This window comes from Armigeres subalbatus, chromosome 2, assembly GCF_024139115.2.
Source record: "Armigeres subalbatus isolate Guangzhou_Male chromosome 2, GZ_Asu_2, whole genome shotgun sequence".
Taxonomy (NCBI): domain Eukaryota; kingdom Metazoa; phylum Arthropoda; class Insecta; order Diptera; family Culicidae; genus Armigeres; species Armigeres subalbatus.
The window spans coordinates 215,828,582-215,852,317 of record NC_085140.1 but is presented as its reverse complement, the minus strand read 5'-3'; the positions used below and the strand labels follow the sequence as shown (position 1 = coordinate 215,852,317).

Here is a 23,736-nt window from a genome sequence, read left to right as displayed (position 1 = left end):
ATTTGTGGTGAAATTCCGGATAAAATCGCGAGAACTTTGGATTTCCAAGGGTTGGAAAAAGCTATCGGCAAACCGGCCGATTGACGCGTATTGCGTGTTGGTGTTAGTGCGTGCGCGAAACATGTTCGATCGTGTTCAACACGCGGTCGAGTGAAAAGTGGAAAATTCTAGAACAAAACTGAAACTGTGAATCTGAAGATAAGTAAATTGTGGGTCTAATGACCGAAGAAACTCCTCAAATCCAACGGAGTATTATCCCAAGGATCCTTCTGGAAACTGCAAGTGAGCCGCCGGTGAATAATCTTTCGGTGCAACAACAGAAACAGGAACAAAACGCAAGGAAATGTCGAAGAAGCTCGAGAAGATTCTCGATCATCGTGATTTGGCGAAGGAAAGAATGCTCCGGATCTGTGAGGGATTGGCTGTGGCTAACATCAGCATTCATTGGCTGCGACTACAACTCGAAACACTTCGTCAGTGTAACGATGAACTGCAGAAAACGTATCTGGATATTTGTGACCTTGTTCCAAGGGATCAGCGTGAAGGACACAAACAAAGCCATTTCCAGGACGAAGAGCTGCACGCTGAGCTTTTTGTGAACATCCAATCGGAAATTGCAAAGTGGAATGCAGCTGAAGAGGAGAAAAAGCGAGGGAATATGAGTGCCTTTAGCTCCGGCATTTGTTCCGCAGCAACCGGTGGTAGTGAATAGCTCCACACCTCATCTGCATGTGCCGCTGCCAACATTCGATGGTAGTCTCGAGAACTGGTACTCGTTCAAATGCATGTTCAAAACCATCATGAGCAGGTACCCCAACGAGTCACCAGCCATAAAGCTGTACCACTTGAAAAATTCTCTCGTCGGAGGTGCAGCAGGGAAAATCGATCAAGACGTGATCAACAATAACGATTACGAATCAGCGTGGAAGATGCTCGAGGACACCTACGAAGACGAGCGACTCATCATCGACACACACATAGACGCTTTGCTCGCACTACCAAAGATGAATAGCGAGAACGGTAATGAATTGCGGAATTTGCTTGATATCTGCACGAAACACGTCGATGCATTGAAGAACCGATCGTTACCAGTCGAAGGTCTTGCCGAGATGATCCTGCTCAATGTCATTGCCAAACGCCTTGACAAGGAAACACGAAAACTATGGGAATCGCAAATCCCGTCAGATGAACTGCCCACCTACACCGAGACGATCGATTTCCTTCGAGAACGAAGCCGTATACTCCAGAAGATGAAAGGCTACAACGAACTACGTCCATCAGTTTCCACGAGACAGAAAGGTAAACCATCCGACATCAAGCCCGTCCAAAGCAGGAATTTTGTGCAAACGTCGAATCAGTCCAAGGAATCGTGTGCATGCTGTGGAAATGAACACCTAATCTACAAGTGCGACGTATTCAAGGATATGACGATAAGCGAGCGATACACCAAAGTGAAGCAGACTGGCCTTTGCTTTAATTGCCTACGAAGAGGTCATCGTACTGGCGAATGCAACTCGGGTAGAACGTGCAAATCATGCAAACGAAAGCACCATAGCTTGCTCCATGAAAACAAGACCACAGCTCCACAATCTGGAGTAAGCCAATCATCCGCGGTAACATCATCAGTTCCAGAAGAACATTGCAGTCGCTGGACAAGCACCAGTAAGTGTCAACTGTGCTCGAGCGCCAACGACAAAGCAAATGCTTTTTTCGACGGCAGAGGTAGTAGTATATGGTTCCGGGAATAGCCGCCTAGCATGCCGAGCTTTGTTGGATTCCGGATCTGACTCGCATCTCATCAGTGAAGCCTTCGCGAAGAAGTTAAATATTCCAATGGAGCGCGTTAATATTCCAATCAGCGGTGTGAATAATGCTGCGACACGAGTCAAGCATAAGCTTCATACCACGATTAGCTCACGTGTCAATCCGTTCATCGTTGATTTGGATTTCCTTGTCTTACCGACGATTACCGCGAATCTGCCCATCACCAAGGTAGACGTGCGTTCCTGGATCATTCCTGCTAATCTTGCGTTGGCAGATCCATCGTTCCATACTCCCGACGAAATCCAAATGATTATCGGTGCTGAACTATTTTTCGACCTGATCAAGACCGGCCGCATGAAACTTGCTGAAGGAACGCCTACGTTAATCGAAACACAGCTGGGTTGGATTGTTAGCGGTCCGGTAAAGGCGATACAAATCGGCCCCACACATGCAGTTTGCCAATTGAACCACATCGATGACCAACTAAATCGCACCCTTGTGAAGTTTTGGGAACTCGAAACCTGCATAGAAGCATCTCCATATACGCCAGCGGAACAAGCCATCGAGGAACACTACGAGCGAACGACTTCACGCGACGAAAGTGGTCGGTACATTGTCAAACTGCCGTTTAACCAAAACAAGAGCCAACTTGGTGACTCTTTGGAAACGGCACGAGTACGATTCAACCGACTACTGAGATCTTTCGCAAACGACGAGAAGAAAAACGCTACACCGAATTCATGGATGAGTACCTAGAATTAGGCCATATGGTGGAAGTGCATGACAAACCCGAGGATTGCTACTTCTTACCCCACCATGCTGTCTATAAGGAGTCAAGCTCTTCGACAAAGATTCGTGTAGTTTTCGACGCTTCGGCTAAGACAACATCTGGTCTATCATTGAACGACGCTTTAGGAGTTGGACCAACAGTGCAAAACGATCTCATCACGATATTATTACGATTCTGCTGCTACCCTGTGGTACTGACAGCGGACATTCCTAAAATGTACAGGCAGGTACAAGTACACAAAGACGACAGGAAATACCAGCGCATTTTGTGGCTCAACACGAACAACGAGATGGCAACATTCGAGCTAACCACCGTGACGTACGGTTGCGCCAGTGCACCCTATCTGGCAACGCGAACATTATTGCAATTGGCAAAGGATGAAGCAACTGACCTACCACTTGCATCAAAAGTCATTGAGGACAACAGCTACATCGACGATTTTCTCACCGGTGGTAGGAACGAACAAGAAGTAATAAAAATCTACAAGCAACTAACTGAGCTTCTACGACGAGGAGGATTTGGAGTGCACAAGTTTTGCTCCAACAGCAAAGCTGTGCGAGATATCATACCACACGATCTCCAAGAGACTCTTTTCAACTTCGAAGAAGCCGATATCAACAACGTGATTAGGACTCTTGGCCTTATTTGGAATCCCAATGAAGACTACTTCACATTCAATGTTACCTTATTGGATGGCAGAGTAGGAAACACGAGGCCAACCAAACGAAGCGTACTTTCTGCGATTGGACACCTATTCGATCCGTGTGGATATCTCGGTCCTGTGACGACGACAGCGAAACTGCTGATGCAGGACTTGTGGAGGCTGAAATTGAATTGGGACGACGAGCTTCCTAACGAACAAAACGAACTGTGGACCACATTCCGAGAACAGCTGCCATTGGTTAATGATGATGATGATGATGATGATGATGGTCCCGCCACATACCCCTACAAAGGTTTGAGCTAGACGATTTATCTTTAAGATAATTGATTGAATTTAATTTTCAACAATTTAATCAAATTTGCAAAACAAAACAAAAACGATCTGATTACCATCACAGATATAAATTTCATAACTTTCCATTACTATCCAGCAAAATAATAAATGTAAAAACTGTTTAATTCATCTACAGATTCTCATAAGTATCAGTAGTGATGCTTCGAGTTCATAAAAATGCAAAACTTGTGATACCTCTCGCACAGATTTCAAAAGTTCCACCAAGAATCGCGTTTCATGTTATTACAAGTAACGTTAGCCACTCGAAAGCATCAATAATAATCTAATAAACTATGTCGTTGTCAACAAAATCAAAACTTGTGTTACCGCTCCGTCGATATCAAAAGTTTTGTTATCAACCGCGGAAACCAAACTCTACTAGATAGCCTATTACTAATCCGCAGAATCATTGAAACAGCTGAAAAGCGCAAGTCTGTACATAAATTTAAAAATCATTCATATCTGCTTTACGCGCGCGAGACTCAAACTTTTGTAGACTACACAAGAAAAAGGTCAAATTACAATTACGTCAATAAATATAAAATCCATCATCATCATCGAGGCGAACAAAATAGTTTATTAGTGCCTCAATAATTGAAAAACACAATTGTCCAAACAAAATATCCGTAGGTCAAACTTCGTCAAGATACAATAATTAATGATTTTTAAAAAGTCAACTAAGTAGCTGCTTAAAATACAGCTTTTACGTGTGAAACACAAAGTCTCTTGAATTGTGATAATGTCGTTGCATGTTTGATATGTGTAGGCATCGAATTGAAATCATTGATACCTTTAAAAACAAAGAATATTGTGAAGCTCCATGCAAAAGTTGGGTGTTCTTACATCCTCCGCGTTTCTAGTGTTATATCTATGAATGTCACTTCCTCTTTCAATTCGATCACACAAATATCGAGGCAGCAAACCATTTACTACTTTGAAAATGAACACCATTGTTAAATACACAATTCTTTTGCTTCACAGAGAGCCACTGCAATGCATCCAACAAAAAGTTGAGGAAGTGAATCTGTTACATCTTAAAATCAAACGCATAATCTTATTCTGCAAGCGCTGCAATCTCGATATTTGTGTCTGATTTGCTAAAACAAAATGGAAGGACAAAAGTCCAAGTGAGGAGAGATGATTGATTTGTACAACTGTATTTTACTAGCTGTATTTAATTCTTCAGTCGACATAGGATTCCATACTTCTTGGCTATTTTCTTGATGACATTGTCAATATGTTGGTCAAATTTCAATTTATCATCAATAATCACGCCAAGATATTTAATTTCCCGTACGCGATCAAGAGTCTCGTCATCAATTTTCACAGAGACATTATCAATTGAACCATTCCGCGAAATAACCATATACTTTGTTTTACTAATATTCAATTTTAACTGTTTGTACTTCAACCATCAACTTAAAGAATGCAAATCTTCATTCAAGTGCTCAATCGCTTCCTCCAGATTTTGAGCTGCAATGAATATTACAGTATCATCAGCAAACAAATTAATATCACAATAACGTAAGACCTGTCGCATGTCATTAATGTACATAATGAACAAAAGGGCCCTAATACACTTCCCTGTGGTACACCAAGGTCATTCTCCACGGGACACGACACATAATCATTGAAAGCAGTCCGTTGGGATCTCTCAGACAAATAGCTTTCAAACCATTTGTATGCAGAACCCGAAATTCCAAAGCGCTTAACAGTTTTCAACAATAAGGGCCGAGAAATTGTCTCAAAAGCGCGTTTGAGATCCAAAACACAGCTAGAATAGTATCTTTACGCTCCATATTTTCCTTCCATTTAGATAATACCAAGTTCAATGCAGTTTCACAGGAATGACCTTCCTGTAACCTGATTGTTCCGGTATTAACAAGTTATTACTATTTAAATATGTAATTAGCTGGCCTTTAACTACAAGTTCTAAAATTTTCTCTAATGTGTGCAACATGTTGATGGGACGAAACTCTTCGGCTTTAATCGTTCCAGCAACTTTTTGTATTGAATCACTAGCGATTCCTTCCAAACATGCGGCACGTGCCCAGTTTGTAACGATTCATTTATAAGGTCCAGCAAGTTGCGTCCAATGACATGAAAGCAATCTTGAATAACTCTAGCATTAACATTATCAACTCCAGCCGTTTTACCTAAAGAAAAGCAAATGTTTTAAGTTCTTCAAAAGTAATCGGGTGAAAACAATCAAATCTACAGTTAATATTTATCGGCTGTTTTATTTCATCAGGCTCATCCACTAACTCGATAGATCGGTTAATGGATAAGACACTATTGACGAAATAATCGTTGAATTTAGATGCAATTTCTTGTTCTGACTGTTCTAATGTGCCATTGAAAGTTATGGACCGCGGCTTGCAACTACTAGGCTTTAATAATGATTTCAATATTTTCCATAACTCTTTGCTGTTGTTTTGATGCTGATAAATTTTCCTCTGAATATACTCGCAACGTGTACGTGTCAAAGATTGCGAATATTTGTTCCGCGCTACCAGATACCTATTCCAATGATTTTCATTATTAGTTCTACGAAACTTTTTATACAATTTATCTCTTTTACGTTTCAGGCGCAAAAGATCTAAATTATACCAGCTGTTAGAATTATGCAAAGTTACTAACTTCTGTTCTACTAATTGATTGGTACAGGATTTCAAAACGTTTGTAAGAACAGCTGATCTTTCATCTATATTACCGGAATTTTCTTGAAAATCCACGTTTCTTTCGACAAGACCCGAAATTGCTTGTTTAGAATATTTTCTCCAGCACTTCATTTTAATTAAATTACTATCATTACTATTATTGTCGGTAACGTTAATGACTAGCGTTTCATGATCAGTTACTTTTAAATCATTACTCGTTTCACTAGTTACAGAATCAAAATTTGTATACACATGATCAATCAAAGTTCTAGTGTGCTGGGAAATACGCGTATAAGAATTTACTTTTTGTTTCAAATTTAAAAAATCCGCTAAATGTTTCAAATTATTCGAATTGGAATCGTCACACCAATTGATATTAAAATCACCAGCAATTACATTTAATTTACTAGGATCTATAAATGACTCAAACCAGTTTTCCAAAATTTCAATAAAACGCTGGTCACTTGCACTGGGAGAGTGATATAAAACACCATAATTATTTTACAATGTTATGGAAACTCATATGTGAATATGTACGTTATGTGGAAGATATTGATTTGAAAAATGTATTGAGGTAACCACTTTCCCTTCGATGGGACTCGAACCCATGACCCTACAGTACGCTAGACTGGTGCTTTAACCAACTAAGCTACGAAGGACCTCCGTCGGCCTTCGCAACCTAGCGGCTACTGAACGAGCTCGAGATTCCCAAATTGGACGCATAGTCAAATCACTCGCAATCCATTTCTCAAGCCAATACTTCCACATGTGTATTGTACACGTCCACATTAGAGGAGCGTGAGTATTTAGAATGTCTGGCGGCTATATACACATTCTTCATCAGCAACGGTACTGATCAAGTGAGGTTGTGTAAGCATTTGCCAGTCGGTCGTCAAGCTCAGACCCGACCGCATTGCGTAGGCAAGAGCACGCAACTCAGGTTCAGTTCAATCAAAGTTAATTGCCTATTTCCGGGGATTAAACCACCCGACTTGGACGTTAATTTACAATGTTATGGAAACTCATATGTGAATATGTACGTTATGTGGAAGATATTGATTTGAAAATGTATTGAGGTAACCACTTTCCCTTCGATGGGACTCGAACCCATGACCCTACAGTACGCTAGACTGGTGCTTTAACCAACTAAGCTACGAAGGACCTCCGTCGGCCTTCGCAACCTAGCGGCTACTGAACGAGCTCGAGATTCCCAAATTGGACGCATAGTCAAATCACTCGCAATCCATTTCTCAAGCCAATACTTCCACATGTGTATTGTACACGTCCACATTAGAGGAGCGTGAGTATTTAGAATGTCTGGCGGCTATACACATTCTTCATCAGCAACGGTACTGATCAAGTGAGGTTGTGTAAGCATTTGCCAGTCGGTCGTCAAGCTCAGACCCGACCGCATTGCGTAGGCAAGAGCACGCAACTCAGGTTCAGTTCAATCAAAGTTAATTGCCTATTTCCGGGGATTAAACCACCCGACTTGGACGTTAATTTACAATGTTATGGAAACTCATATGTGAATATGTACGTTATGTGGAAGATATTGATTTGAAAAATGTATTGAGGTAACCACTTTCCTTCGATGGGACTCGAACCCATGACCCTACAGTACGCTAGACTGGTGCTTTAACCAACTAAGCTACGAAGGACCTCCGTCGGCCTTCGCAACCTAGCGGCTACTGAACGAGCTCGAGATTCCCAAATTGGACGCATAGTCAAATCACTCGCAATCCATTTCTCAAGCCAATACTTCCACATGTGTATTGTACACGTCCACATTAGAGGAGCGTGAGTATTTAGAATGTCTGGCGGCTATACATTCTTCATCAGCAACGGTACTGATCAAGTGAGGTTGTGTAAGCTATTTGCCAGTCGGTCGTCAAGCTCAGACCCGACCGCATTGCGTAGGCAAGAGCACGCAACTCACGTTCAGTTCAATCAAAGGTAATTGCCTATTTCCGGGGGTTAAACCACCCGACTTGGACGTTAAGTTACAATGTTATGGAAACTCATATGTGAATATGTACGTTATGTGAAAGTTATTGATTTGGAAAGTGTATTAGAGGTAACCACTTTCCCTTCGATGGGACTCGAACCCACGACCCTACAGTACGCTAGACTGGTGCTTTAACCAACTAAGCTACGAAGGACCTCCGTCGGCCTTCGCAACCTAGTGTTGGCTTGACAAATGGATTGCGAGTGATTTGACTATGCGTCCAATTTGGGAATCTCGAGCTCATTCAGTAGCCGCTAGGTTGCGAAGGCCGACGGAGGTCCTTCGTAGCTTAGTTGGTTAAAGCACCAGTCTAGCGTACTGTAGGGTTGTGGTTCGAGTCCCATCGAAGGGAAAGTGGTTAACTCCAATACATTTTTCAAATCAATATCTTCCACATAACGTACATATTCACATATGAGTTTCCATAACATTGTAAATTAACGTCCAAGTCGGGTGGTTTAATCCTCGGAAATAGGCAATTAACTTTGATTGAACTGAACCTGAGTTGCGTGCTCTTGCCTACGCAATGCGGTCGGGTCTGAGCTTGACGACCGACTGGCAAATGCTTACACAACCTCACTTGATCAGTACCGTTGCTGATGAAGAATGTGTATAGCCGCCAGACATTCTAAATACTCACGCTCCTCTAATGTGGACGTGTACAATACATGTGGAAGTATTGGCTTGAGAAATGGATTGCGAGTGATTTGACTATGCGTCCAATTTGGGAATCTCGAGCTCGTTCAGTAGCCGCTAGGTTGCGAAGGCCGACGGAGGTCCTTCGTAGCTTAGTTGGTTAAAGCACCAGTCTAGCGTACTGTAGGGTCATGGGTTCGAGTCCCATCGAAGGGAAAGTGGTTACCCAATACATTTTTCAAATCAATATCTTCCACATAACGTACATATTCACATATGAGTTTCCATAACATTGTAAATTAACGTCCAAGTCGGGTGGTTTAATCCCCGGAAATAGGCAATTAACTTTGATTCACCATAATTACCCATCTTCATGCCACGTACAACTGCAATGCCTAAGAACCAGTTTCCATCACAAACTTCGTTTAATTGAAGCTTGAACTGAACTGATTCTTTGACATAAATAGCAACACCGCCAGTGTGTCTAGAATGTGATAAACAAGCAGCTAAGTACACTATAACCCGGAATGCTATACTGATCAAATGCTTCAATGTCGACTATATGAGTTTCAGATAGAAACACTAAGAATGGACGTTTATCTTCTACAATCTTACGTAATGCAACGTAGTTTGTAGACAAACCCGCAATATTCAAATACAAAATATCGAATTTGCTCACATTTCTACTAGAACTTGGTTGCTATTCATTGAAACGTAAGCTGCTCTTTTTCCGTTCAACTAATCGCTTATAAACACTACACTCAGTACTGAAGGCACTGTGGTTCACGTCCAATTTCATTTTACGTTCGGAATTCATTTTTATACAATTGACACATTTCAATACAGTTGACGTGCATTCGGATGTCTTGTGACGATCGCTGCACGTTGAACACGCAATGAAATTTTTGCAATCCGTAGTCATGTGCACGAATTCTCCACATTGTAAACATCTCAAAACAGTAAGTCCGGGAACAAGAAGGCACCGATCAAACCTTATGTTAACTTTTCTCGCGGTCAACAAACAACTATAAGTCTCTTTATCGACTTCAATAATAACATTGTTCTTGTTATACTTAAAACACGGATTTTTATAAATTCTTATTACTTTAACATCATTTATTGCGATGTCTTCATTCTGATCTTTCAAAATCTGAATGAATTCATCGGAAGAAAACTTATCGCACATTCCCATCACTTTAAGTCTTGGCACCGAAGAGGGAACAGAATTATAGTTTTCACCCAAATCACTTTGAATGCCATCTCTCAAAACATTGACATTAAATCCTGCTGCACACTCAGCAATAATATAGCCGTCTTTCCCGTTTCTAAAGTTACTGATCTTGTGTGTTTTTAGATCTAGTTTACAATTCAAAAATTTAAGAGTCATCATCATTACTCTCGTTGGATTCTTTCGGTTTAATTACAATAACCGGACGAGCCTTACGAGGGACCTTTACTTCCTTAGGCGCAGTGACTTGTTTTGTTTCATTACTTTGACGTTATTGTTCCCAACATTACTTTTAACAATATCCGCGAAACTAACATTTTCTGGCATTGCAATATCAGATGTGTCGTCAACATCTTGTACCTTACGCTTTTTCGTTTTGGGAGTCAAATTAGGCCCCGTAGCCCTTCGCGATGTACCTTGCATTTCATTCATTACAGCTACATTTCTACTCGGGTTAAATTGAAAAATGAACATTTCATATTTTCCATTTCTTTGCTGATCGAATATTTGAGACCATTAACAGCCTCGTTCAAAACCTCAGATACATTTTTCTGCAATTTCTCAATACCGATTAACAACGCGCTGTCTATTTGGTAGTAATGTGATTCCGAATATCACCGATCGAATCAGAAAGAGAAGAAAGTTTCTTCATCTCTTCATCGAAACGAATGGTATTCGGAACCTGTACATTCTGTCCGCCACAAGACCGACTAGATAGACAGTCACAACACTTGAAAAACCATTTGCAGTCTCCGTAATCAATCTAGCCGCTGCCTTCGCTTCAATAGGAGAGCAGCGGGCATGAAAATATTTCCCACATTGAAAACAACACAGTGGGAAATCGTTGATTGCGATCCCCACTTTACACTTTTCGCACTCCATCCTCTACACAGCAGTGGACTCAAATATGCAACAACACACTACACTATCCACAGAGAATAAAAGAAATGGGGCAAGCAATGAACAACAACAGCTTGCCGCGCGAAGCTATAGGTAGAACTATGGCTTCACGGGATGCTGTGTTGAGTAATAAATGTTAAATTAAATGAAAATTTGGCACGGAGGCTTAATGCCTCCTACTTATCCTGTTATAATCACGAAAAGGGCACACGATAGAAATATTTTTCCCGCGGCACAAGTTCACTTTCACACGTAAAATTAACTTTTCTTTCCGCACAGAGGCAAACAAACTATGATGTCCACCATCACCACACAGAATTAACGCACTACGAAAGAAACGGTGTGTAATCACAAGTGAGGCAACAATACTGGAGCTTCACGGATTTTCGGACGCTTCGCAGCGTGCATACGGGGCAGTCTTGTACACTAGGTGCATCTCCCCTAATGGAACTGTGAGCGTCGAGCTAGTTTGCAGCAAATCGAGAGTGGCTCCCTTGAAGCCAATGACTATTCCCCGTCTGGAATTATGCGGAACACTGCTTCTGGCACGTTTGGTGGAGAAAACGATTTCGGCGATGAAAATACCTTTCTCGAAAGTGACACTCCACACTGACTCACAAGTATGTTTGAGTTGGTTTGTAAGGTCACCGCTTGCTTTGAACCAGTTTGTTGCAAATCGTGTTGCTACAATACACGAGCTAACGCAGGACTACAAATGGTGTTATGTGCGAACATATGACAATCCTGCCGATATAATTTCCCGTGGTGTACTACCGGCAGAACTATTTGAGATGGAACAGTGGTTCAAAGGTGCACCAACTCTGTGGCTGCAAGACTCTTCTGACAACGATGAAAGAATTTATTTGGATGACAATGAGCTGCCAGAACTTAAGCCGGCGTTAGTTGCAACTGCCGTACAACGACCAATGTCATTGGACCTGACAAGGATGAGCAGTTTTCGCCGCCTACAACGTGCGTGGGCGTATGTGTTGCGTTTTATCAAAAACGTGCGTACGAAGGTTCGTAACACTTCCGACTTGCAAGTGTGTGAAATCGCTGAAGCAACACAAACTATACTGAAGCTCGTGCAGAAGGAGGCGTTTGATGAGATTTTCGATGCTATGGTAAAGGGTAAGCAGTTAAAGCAGTACCGAGGTTTAGCTCTTTTCAGCGATAAGGATGGGATCATCAGGGTTGGTGGTCGCCTGAAATATTCATCGATACCCTATGACGGCAAGCATCAAATATTGTTGCCAGAAAAGCATCACGTGACTGAAATTCTGGTTCGTCAACTACACATCGATAATTTTCATGTTGGACAACGAGGATTGTTGGCTATTCTACGCGAACGATATTGGCCCATCAAAGCAAGGTTCCTAATAAAACGCATTGTCTCCAAATGCTATGTCTGTTCTCGGCACAATCCATCGCCGGTGAACCAGTTCATGGGCGACCTCCCAGACTATAGGATTACACCTTCACCCGTTTTTTCGAATACTGGAATCGATTATGCCGGCCCAGTATATCTCAAGGAAGCTGGTAGGAAGAAAACGCTGTACAAGGCTTATATCGCAGTGTTTATTTGTTTGGCCACCAAGGCCATTCATATTGAGGTAGTATCAAACTTGACCGGAGAAAACTTCATCGCTGCTCTACAACGGTTTATCAGCCGACGTGGTATTGTGAGTAATATGTATTCCGACAATGGAACTACATTTGTTGGTGCGAATCATGAGCTAGCCGAGCTGCGCAGAATATTCGAGGATCAGGCACTTCAACGAAAATTGAACGATTTCTGTACATCCAAAGGAATTGTATGGCTCTTCATCCCGCCACGTAGTCCGCATTTCGGTGGTATATGGGAGGCGGGGTAAAATCCGTCAAACATCATTTGAAGCGTGTCGTCGGTGAGACCAAACTAATGTTCGAAGAAATGACAACATTTCTAGCGCAGTGTGAGGCCATCTTGAACAGTCGTCCATTGATTCCTGTATCGGATGACCCGAACGACATCGAGGTTTTGACCCCATCACACTTCCTTATCGGACGATCAGCTTTGAGCATTCCGGAACCGTCATATGAGGATGTGAAGGTTGGTCGATTGAGACGTTGGCAACATATTCAGTTAATGAAGCAGCATTTCTGGAAGCGCTGGTCAGCTGAGTATTTGCATTATTTGCAATCCAGACCGAAGTGGAATAGTGAAGTTTCGAAAATCGATATTGGCGCCGTAGTCGTACTGAAGGACGATAATGCACCACCGCACCAGTGGCGATTGGGACGCATCGTGGCTACACACCCTGGACAGGATGGCATTGTGCGAGTCGTTACAGTCCGTGCTGACTCAAAGGAGTTTCGACGAGCGGTAGCAAAGGTTTGCTTCCTTCCAAATGTTGATCCGATGGACTCAACGGGGGGAGTATGATGATAAAAACGCATTTACATCATGCGACCCACAGTCAGGATCGATCGCCGCTTGATCTTGGCGCGAAAGGATGTTCGCCCATGTTCGCCGCTTCTTCTAGGCGCGAAAAGAAGGAGAGAGAAAATGTAATAGAATAAGAAGGTACAGTTTGAATAAATTTGTCGACCAGTTAAGACGCGTGTTTTTTTGATTCACCAACATATCTCCCGAAAACCAATTCCTACAAAATATTCAAGAACAATGCCTCTTTGTATAGTTAATTAACTTTTTATTTTATATCGTACCAAGTTCTATTACACTGTCTGTCACTGTCTTTATATATTAAAAAAATTAAGGCATTTAATTGATTGAGTTTTAACATAGTTTTAAAGTGCGTCAAATTAGGAACAACTTTGCGTCAAATAAGGAACATAGTAAAATTAGTGCGTCAAGTTGGGCACCTCAAGTACTACTTAAAAACAGATTAAAAAACTAAGAAATAAACTTATATTTCGAGGTTTCATTATTTCTACACATTCTATAATAGTAGTAAGCTAGTTATGCAGAATATTAAGCGAATCCATATTGGAATTATTTTTTAAATAACGATTCTTTTTAAAATTTTCTTAACTGCGTCAAATATGGTGCTTCCACGGTATCTTGAATATTCCGTATTCAAGAAAATTGGGTTTGCATGATGCGTATATACCTATTGAACAGTATTGGGGGTATACCGACGATGAGGACATTGCAAAAGCCTTTATTGATCCGGTAGATACCGTTAGCTGAACTCCAGAACGTTTAGGAGTACCTTGAGCATCTCGTATTCCTGAAAATTAAACACAGGCATAACGTTCAGGATGGCTCAACTTGTCTGAGTATTCAGAACTATCAAGCAATGAGAATTCAAACATGTCAGATTTATTTGCATGCTCTCAGAAGCGAAATCTTCCCAAGGTTCAGTATCGGCTCGGGCGGCGGTCATCGGCAGGTGATAGCCGTTGAAAATTTGTTTACTATACACATATGCTATGAAACCGCAATAAATCTAAGGCTGGCATCTTTCTTTTTACACTGCTAAAAAGTTTACACACAAATTAAATTGGAGTACACTCTTTTGACTATAAAATATTCAATTATAACTTCAAAGTACGCTCTTTTGCTGAAAGTGTCATTTGATCGAACGCCATTTGGCCGAATAGTTAACATTTGTTTCCTTTGAAAAGTGAAATCTTCTTCTTCTGGCATGGCATTACGTTCCCCGCTGGGACGGGATTTGCAAAGAGGAAAAATACAAAAATGCATCGAGAAAATGATGTGATGGGCTTCGCCATAACAGTGAATCAAAATGTGCAACGGTAACGTTTACCAATGAGGCGGGACTAGTGGTTTTGATTCGATATTGACACTATCAGACGAGAGGTGGCGATGCTCAGGGAAGTCGAGACAATTTTCAATCCGAAAATTGTGTAGACCGGCACCGAGAATCGAACCCAGCCACCCTCAGCATGGTCTTGCTTTGTAGTCGCGCATCTTACCGCTAGGTTAAGGAGGGCCCCAAGCCATCAGCACTATTGATTTAAATCTCTAATCTCACCTGTTTAGTATAACCCCCTCTAGCTCTCTAGCAATAAATCACCTGTTTCAAGTCTACCTTTTATTGAATAATAACTATAATAGCCATGTAGCCAACCAATAATTGATTATTTCACACTATTACAGACTGCATTGAAAGCACAACTCATCAAACCGGAAATGCAATGCTTCAAGGCCCACTCACACGTAGACTGCATGCGCCATGTGAACTCTGGACAAGCCGACGTTATTGTGTTGGATGCCAGCGATGTCTACACCGGAGGTCTGAAATACGATCTGCTTCCGTTTATGTCGGAAGTGTACGATCTTGGTCAACCGGAATACTACGTTGTAGCCGTAGCGAAGGAAGAGGATCCGGATACTGAGCTTACGTACCTGAAGAACAAATACACGTGTCACTCGGGCATCAACACTGCCGCCGGCTGGATATACCCAATGGCGTATCTAATTTCGAACGGATGGATTCGTCCGTACGGTTGCGATAGTATCCGAGCAGCAGCCGAATACTTCACAAAATCGTGCGTCCCCGGAGCAATTAGCAATGAATACAATTCTGGAGTGCCTTACGATAATTTATGCGACTTGTGTCGGGGAAGCAGCTTCCGTTACTGCAGACGAGATGCTTCTGAGGATTATTACGGTAATACTGGTGCCTTTAGATGCTTAGTAGAAGGAGGAGGTCATGTGGCCTTTGTACGGCATACGACTGTGGTGGAGAACACCGGCGGTAAAAAACGCGCCTGGTGGGCTAGAAACACGCTTCCGGATGACTTTGAATTGCTTTGCCCGGATGGTACCAGAGCGGAAGTGAACCAATATAAGAAGTGTAATTTGGGTAAAGTGAAAGCAAATGCCATCGTAACCAGGGGTGGTCACAGTTATAACGCCACTCAGTTGAATGCCTACATCAATCTGTTCACATACGCTCAACAGTTTTACGGACGAAGAGATGCTAATGAATTCAGGTAATTACTTCTAGAGCTGTACCAAATATTTTGATTTTAATTATTTAGCGAAACGAACATTTAACCGAATAATATTACAATACTCAACCAAATCTTTAACATTCGACATATTATCTTTGGGATCGATGCTTCACCTATGCTTCATTAGCTTCAATTATAGCTTCTGAGGGACCTTTGAAGAAACAAAAAAAAAATATAGAGAACTCTGGAAAAAAATATGAATACTTCTCCTGTGGAGAAACAAGTTTTTTTTTCTCAGAAGAGACTCTGAAATTGGAGAGACTGGAAATTGTGGAATTCTTCGAGGCGTAATAACCGTTTGTGAAATCTTCACTCGTTCTCGTTTGTTAACTCCTGCCAGCGCAGGTTTTGCCAACTCTTCGAAAGAGAATCTTCTCCATCCATTCATTAGCCCTGCCAGTCTTGCAGTCAGTCAGCAAAAGATTGAGAGGGCAGAGATGGCATTATCGTGGAAGAGAAAGGATCTATAGTAGGGAAGGGAATCGATCTCTTTTTGGTGTCTGTTCGAGGCCAGACTGCGGCTTTTGAGTGCCGGGATGTGCAGGTTCAAACCGCCATGTTCTCTTTTCCGGACCAATTGCATTATTGCAGGGTTGTTACGGAGATCCTGAAATATTTTCCGCGTCAAATCCGCGCCGACTAAAATCAAATCCGCGCCGTTTCCGCGCGACATAAAATCCATTCCGCGCCAAATCCGCGCGAACTTCTCAAATATACGTGAAATATCAATTTTGGCTACCACAATTAACTGAACATAATCTCTTCAAGTTTTCTATAACATTACTGATATCTTCTTCTTCTTCTTCTTCTTTACTGATTTACTGATATTAAATATCATTTTAAGCTTCAACATTACTCAATTTTGTATCATATTGAAAAATGGACTAACAAAATCGCAGTTAGTATAAACACTTTTCTAGATGGTCCTTTTAATCACTAGAAGTACTGAATATAAGTGAACAAGAACTAAACAGCCAAAACTACTTGTCTTAAGACGAGTTTGTACAATCCCATTTAATTCCACCACTTAATTGTACCTTGACAGAAACGTATTTCGACCTCAACAGTAAGGTCGTCTTCAGTGTCTCGTACTAGAAGTCGAGTCAAGTGGAATGTCTTCCACTAAAAAAGCTCAAAATAATTTTCTTAGCCAAAACTATTTCAATAAGCACCTCTTTTTGGATAAGTTGCTGGTTTGAGTATGTTTTGTTTCATTATTTTCAGTGGATTTCTTGTTCTCGAACTATACGAGATGCATTGATATACAAAGAATGTTCAGGCCAGATTTGATCATATTTTATTATAGATAAACATGGCAAATAATAAAAAAATTCTACCGAAACCGCAATGTCTTCTCAAGTAACAAATTATGCAGCTTTGTTGTAGTTTTTAATCACAAGACATACATACTTGCGTTGAGATTAGGCAATTAGACCGTAAAATTTGGTATTTAAACAAAACTTCTGTAAAGCAATAATTTATCAAGAAACAAATAATAAATGTTTCAGCAGAAATTTAATCGTAAATTTTGTAGAATAATTAGCGTAAACTCCAGCAAAAATTAGTACGGAATTTGTGCGGAAAGTCCTTCAATTATTGTTACAAGTGTCTAGGAGTTCATGCAGGAAATTCCGCCAATTAACATTTCTCGTAAGTAATTTTACGTAATTTTCAGTCTGTGTCGTTTTTTACTAGAATTTCAACTAAAATCTCCGAGAATATCTGCGAAAATTCCTGCGGAAATTGATCATTCGCACACATTCATACCGGAAATTTCTACGGAATACTCCGGGAATTTTCGCAGAAAATATACTGATTTTTTTTTGCAGAAGTCATTCCAAAATTGTCTGCAAAAAAATTTCTGAGAACATTTGTGGAAATTCCTCCGGATATTCTTGCAAAAGTTCCCCTGGGTTTTTTCAGCAATACCTTTTGAAAACTACATTCCAATTTTTGAACAAATTTCTGCTAAAGTACTTATTTAAATAAGGCATCAGCATTACATAAAGCAACTGGAAAGGAAATAAAAAAATGCAATATAAAATGTTCCACGCTATATCAGAATGCCTGACGAAAAAACTTTCGAAAAACGATATGATTTATCATGCTATGTGGTTCCTTTTCTGATAATCAATCAGAAACTGACAAATATCTCGTGTGTTCATGTCCTTCAACAGACATGTTTTGTATGCGTCATGCTTTAGAATGGTTCAAAAATGACAACAAGTGGCGCCCCTCTCCTTAGAGCCTGTAAATATCCAAAAAATAATGTGAGTAATTGACTTCAAACGTAAATTTTGTTCTTAACAACATTTGCTAACGAAAATGAAACCCATCTATATACACATAAAACTAATATTCGAATAAACATCCAGCATTTTATTTGTTAAACTTTCACCTAAAACTAAATCCGCGCGAAGCCCTTGAATCGTTATGTAAATCCGCGACAATCGCGAAATCCGCGTAGTCGTAACAACCCTGTATATTGGCACGCGAGCGACTATTCCCCTCCACAGGATCGCACAGTGGGACCAATCCCAAAAAAGACGGTCAAAAATGTTAGAAGTGAATAAAATGGTCTAGCAGGCCACATATTATGATATTTCATTGAATGGGTGGTTCATCTTCTCGGCATCACCGACCCGTAAGCTAGAGATCCACTACCGGAACGAGAGGTGGGGCACCAGTCGTCGCAAGCACGCTAACGTTCTCAAAGACAACGTGCTTGCACCAAGTGGTGCCTCATCAAATATCAATGGCTGGCGCCGCCAGTGTAGAGTTCTATTTCTATGAGCACTTTCACAGGTATTAACTGCTACCTTTAATTACCGATTTCTGCCGCCTCACAGCAGTGCTAACGGAAAAATGTATTCCATTATTAGAAATTGTAAACATATAGAATGGATCGTCCCTACACAAACTAAAGCTGTAGAGACGCAAATCTTTTCTTGATATTACGGTTCATGTGAAAAACTCATAATCTTTTTACAGAGTAAGTATGGAAAATTAGACGTAGGGGTCAAATAAAATACTCTCCCTGCATTGCGACTAAACATGACATGACTTGACAGTTTGTCCTACTTCCTTTAACAATATTTTCAAAATCTCAGAGCGCAAGTGCCTGTAAAAACTCATGATCACATGGAATTTCCCTAATTAAAGTATGCGTAAGACGAGAACAAATTATACTAGGGGGCCGTACACATATTACGTATGCCCTTATGGGGGAGAGGGATCTGTCGTTTTACCTATAAATAAAAAAATCATTTGTATGTAAGAAATCTTACATGAAGGAAGGGATGTTGAAAAAACAGAAAAAACGCTTAAGTGTACGACTCCTAGACAATTTTCAGCTGATGTCGCATCATTGTTTTGGGGCAAATGAGAAGTAGAAGGAAAAGAGAAAACATATTGTGCGTTGCTTTTTATCAAAATTGATTGGCAAGACCGAAACGACCACTGTCAGTAAAACCGAAATAACTGAGCGGGCGGAGGGTGGCGGAACCTAATTTCTGCAGGATTGGATTCCTGACAAAAAAATGAAACAACAGTGTGAATTTCATTGATGGGTACCGATGGGTACCTTTTTGAATTTCACAATGAATACAGCAAGAAGATAATACAATAATAATTTTATACATAATAAAGACCGAGTACTTTCTGCGCGATCAAAAATAATTTACGAACGTATATGCGTGGCTTTATTAGTTTTTGGACTACACTTTGTGATGGTGCCAAATATAATAGGTTTGGGTGATGTATACGTTGTGGCCAACATAATGAAGCAGTAAGATAAATGTTAGAAGATTTAACAGAATAAAAAATCGACAATATGCTCAACTTGTATTGACTGTAAAGGTAAAATCCACCCGAATAAAACGACTCAAAACTATGTTAACATCATCGTCAAGTATTCTACTAACAACCCATGACACAAGTTATCAATTTGGATCATTTTGAAAAAATGGTTTTTGACCGTCTTTTTGAAGATTGGTCCTTCTGTGGAGCGTACCCAATGTCGAAGTTATCTTTCCTGTATGTATACCCAGAGGAGACAGCACCGACGAAAGTTACCATAATTTAGATGTGCCGAAAGTGTTCAGCATGATAACCTTCTGGTGTAACGACAGTGTGCGAAGACCTTGCAACCACATTTGTTGGGAGAATTTCCCCACCAGCGTATTCCGATTCAGCGTCGTCATCAATCGTATCGAGTTCGCGAAGGTGATGCCTAAAATTTTTACATTTGTTGTTTGCAGCCACAGAAATAAATGGCATTTTCTTCGCAATATTCAACATTAATTGAAACGGTTTTGCGCAAGTTTAGTCTCGCGCCGGCCGCAGCACAGAAACGGTTGAATATTTCACGGATCGTTCTTATCCGTGCCTCTGTTGTGACGATGACGCTGATGTTGTCCGCATACGCCACAAGCTAATCCTCTCCACAAGCTTGTTCTAATCTGCATACCAGTGGATGGAGATACAGTACAAAGAGGTGCATTGACAACGGGTCTCCTTGCCGCACCGAACGAGCGATCCCGAACAATTGTGAGAGGTGCCCATTGATAAACAGCCGGGATATGGACTGGTTGGCTATGCGCGTGAGAAGAGCGATGAGTTCCTCGTTGAACCCGAGCGACCGCATGGTGCCGAACAGAAACGAATTTCGCACCCGATCGAAGGCGTTCTCCAGATCAAAGCTGATGAGCTTACCGGTGCGTCGGTGGTGACGGTCTTTAAGAGCTAGCGTAGCTTGAAAAATATTGTGCTCTGAGTCAGAACATTTCTCGCTTAACTTTTCAAAAGGTCCTAAGTAACATTTTTTTCATGATTTAATTTGAATATTGCAATCAACAGACCAATATGAAAGCTTTTGATTGCAGTACTCAAATTAAATCATGAAAAAAATGTTACTTAGGACCTTTTGAAAAGTTAAGTGAGATTTCTGTCGTCACTCAGTACGCGGTGGACTCGCATGACACGCTCTAGACGGTTTTTGAGGATACGAGAGAGCAATTTGTCATCGCTGATGAGCAGCGATATGGGCCGGTATGCTCTGGCCGTGTTATCACCTCCCTTTTTCTTTACCAGCACGATGATGCCCTTCACGAAGGCATTGGAGAGATTGCCAGTGAGTGCTTCATGCGGAGATAAAATTCTCTTGGGATCCCGTCGGCACCGGGGTGCGCTCGCTCTGATAGATAGGATCTCTGCTGTTGTTATTTCCTCCATGCACGCTTCGTTCGACGGGTCGTCCGGAGGGATAACGCGTTCGCATGCAAAGTCGTTCCCGTTGTTGTTATTTCCGTCGTTTTCTGTTGCTTCTTCTGCATAGAGGCTCGAGAAGAAACCAAACAGATTCGATTCTATAGCCTGAGGCTTGACGACAATTTCGTCATCTCCCGTCTGCAGCTGTGTGATTCTGGTTTTCTTTCGTCGTCTTTCCCCCAGCTGGAAGATCGACAGTCGAAACAGTTCGAAACTGCGTTCCACTTCTCCACCGCTTGGCACATCCTCTGGATAAGGGTATCCGGGGTTCTGTCCCAACCGCAAACGTCTAGCATAGCTCTTCTTCATCATTATCTGGGCATTCAGGGCAGACGGGGCTCTTCGCGTGCCCAAACCTGTGAAGGTACTGCCGAAAGCAGCCATTATCTGACAGGAATTGTGTCAGCTGGAAGTGAACTTGGGGTCTCCCCGCCCAGCTCGATATGTTAGGTATCAGCCGGTGGGTTCACCTACCTTTAGAAGAGCTATCCCACTCGCGCTGTCATCTGGCAGCCGAAGTCACTCTGATACGTTCGCGGGCTCCTTTGGTGCCACGTAGCTCGAAACACTCTTCATGTTCCCGGATGACCAGCCCAACCAGCGTAATAGTAAAGCACTACCCCAACATCTGGATTTGGTTCTAAATATAAACAGTGTTTTTCCTTGGCTTGATTGAAACTCTTTCGACGGCAGTGTCCATAACGCACAGCTTCAAATCTGAAATGTATATCTTAATTATAATTATTAAACCTTATATATAGAAAGTAACACTATCTAGTTTCAATTCACTTCGCAAACCACCGAATCCACCGCAACTACAACATCCAATCTAATTCTCTCAGCATGACAGTGTTGCTGAACCTTCCAACTCATCTTAACAAACAGTGGTTATTCATTAACATCTTTTCGCTATGGTAAAGCAATCTCTATATGAACAATTTTTATTACGATATTTTGTCGAAGCACTCAATGTAACACCACATCTAAGATTTATCGCCTAATCGATACCTAATTTTTCGCCTTGAAAATGTGTTTATTTGTTTATTTGTATCAACTAATCGAATATAAGTTGCTTCGCATTTACGATTGCGCCCTAATACAGGTTCTAAGTTTAAGGTGAATCGCGTTGAAAGCCAATTTCAAAACTACATAGCGCTTTTAGGAGCTCATAACTTCAAAAGCAAACGACAGGCAAAAGCGAAAAGCAGTTTTGTACCTTTGTTCACAGCATACACGAAAAAATGTTTTCTGATGTGCTAATCGCCTATAAATTCACATTTGAGCGAGCAAAAACGCGAGGTGAGGGCTAGGACGGCCATTGTATAAGCCATTTTTGGACTCTGTCGGAATTCACTACAATGCAGAGTACATAAACTTTGTTCGTGGATTATAGCTGCTTTGACGTTTGGGCGTCATCTAATCCAATTATTTTCCAATATGCTTTCTTTCTACTGGCTGCGCTTGTGTTAGATTAGATTAGGTTAGATTAGAATGAACCCAAAATACTAAATTATTGAAACCATCCTACCTGTGCCTACCTCTTTTATAATTATATATAATTTAATCGACAATTTATTAATTTTGTTTTCTATCTTCAGTTTCAGCTTGTTCTATTCGAACCCACCTTACCATGATCTGATCTTTTCCGACGCTACAAGAGAACTGCGACTCATTCCTGGCGATAAACGTTGGTTCGATGCCTATCTGGGTGCGGATTTCTTGAGGGCCAGGCGCATCACCGATTGTCATGCAGGTGCGAGTACTTTAAAACTGAATTCCTTAAATGTTGCCCTTTTATTAATAGCACTAGTTTACAAAATAATATTGTAGATAGATAAAATTAAGTATTAATTGACATTCCGTCCTTAAAACAAAGTGTACAAACGCGAATAATATTATCCGTCCTACATACATTTTAAACTATAGAAGTACTAAAATTATTAACATTCTGCATGTTGCATTTTATTGAAGTTAGTCGCAAAGTATTCTAACGAATTTTATTTGAATTGTTATCTGCAGCAACAAATTGAATCATCTGAGAGTTAGGAAAGACAAAAATACTCGTGTCCAGAGTAAGAAGAAACTTGAAAACTTAGTTTTACAATCGAAACAAAATTTATAGAATCTCCGAAGTAATACACACATGATTGTATTTTTTTTAATAATAATGATATTCTTTTACAAATTTTTTTTTTATACAAATGATGACATCCTAAGGAATGATAAAACCCATGACGTTCTGAAAAGTGACTTCAAAATTTCGAACAAACTAAAAGAAATGACGGATTAGGCAGGTTCCGACCTATTAGTATCAGGTTTTTCGTTAGGTTCAAACATTCTGAAATTCGCCCAAAAATCTTTGATATATATAGATTCGTCAGGCCTAATTTGAGAGAAAAAGGGTCTTAGGGTGACTCGGGGAGGCACTAAACTCCGTGTTATTTCTTCCGTGTTACACCTTCCCAATCCATCCGGCTGGCTTACCCAACAAGACGATCA

The 23,736-nt window shown here is 40.9% G+C and overlaps 1 protein-coding gene and 1 non-coding gene across 3 annotated transcripts in view; one reads left to right on the top strand and one right to left on the bottom strand.

Annotated features, from left to right (window-relative positions):
- Window positions 1-23,422, top strand: part of LOC134211635 (transferrin 2) — a 29,214-nt gene extending 5,792 nt beyond the window's left edge. The window contains exons 5-7 of one of the 2 annotated variants that reach the window (XM_062688712.1): window positions 15,110-15,948; window positions 22,836-22,990; window positions 23,257-23,422. In XM_062688712.1, coding sequence (XP_062544696.1) covers window positions 15,110-15,948; window positions 22,836-22,990; window positions 23,257-23,267 — 1,005 coding nt within the window. In that variant the 3' untranslated portion in view covers window positions 23,268-23,422. Of the gene's footprint in view, window positions 1-15,109; window positions 15,949-22,835 lie in introns of both variants that reach the window. The other variant, XM_062688711.1, reaches the window with a different exon arrangement.
- Trnaa-agc (transfer RNA alanine (anticodon AGC)) lies at window positions 7,798-7,872 on the bottom strand. The gene has a single exon. It is a non-coding gene; the product is annotated as a tRNA-Ala (tRNA).
- Window positions 23,423-23,736: the final 314 nt, after the last annotated feature.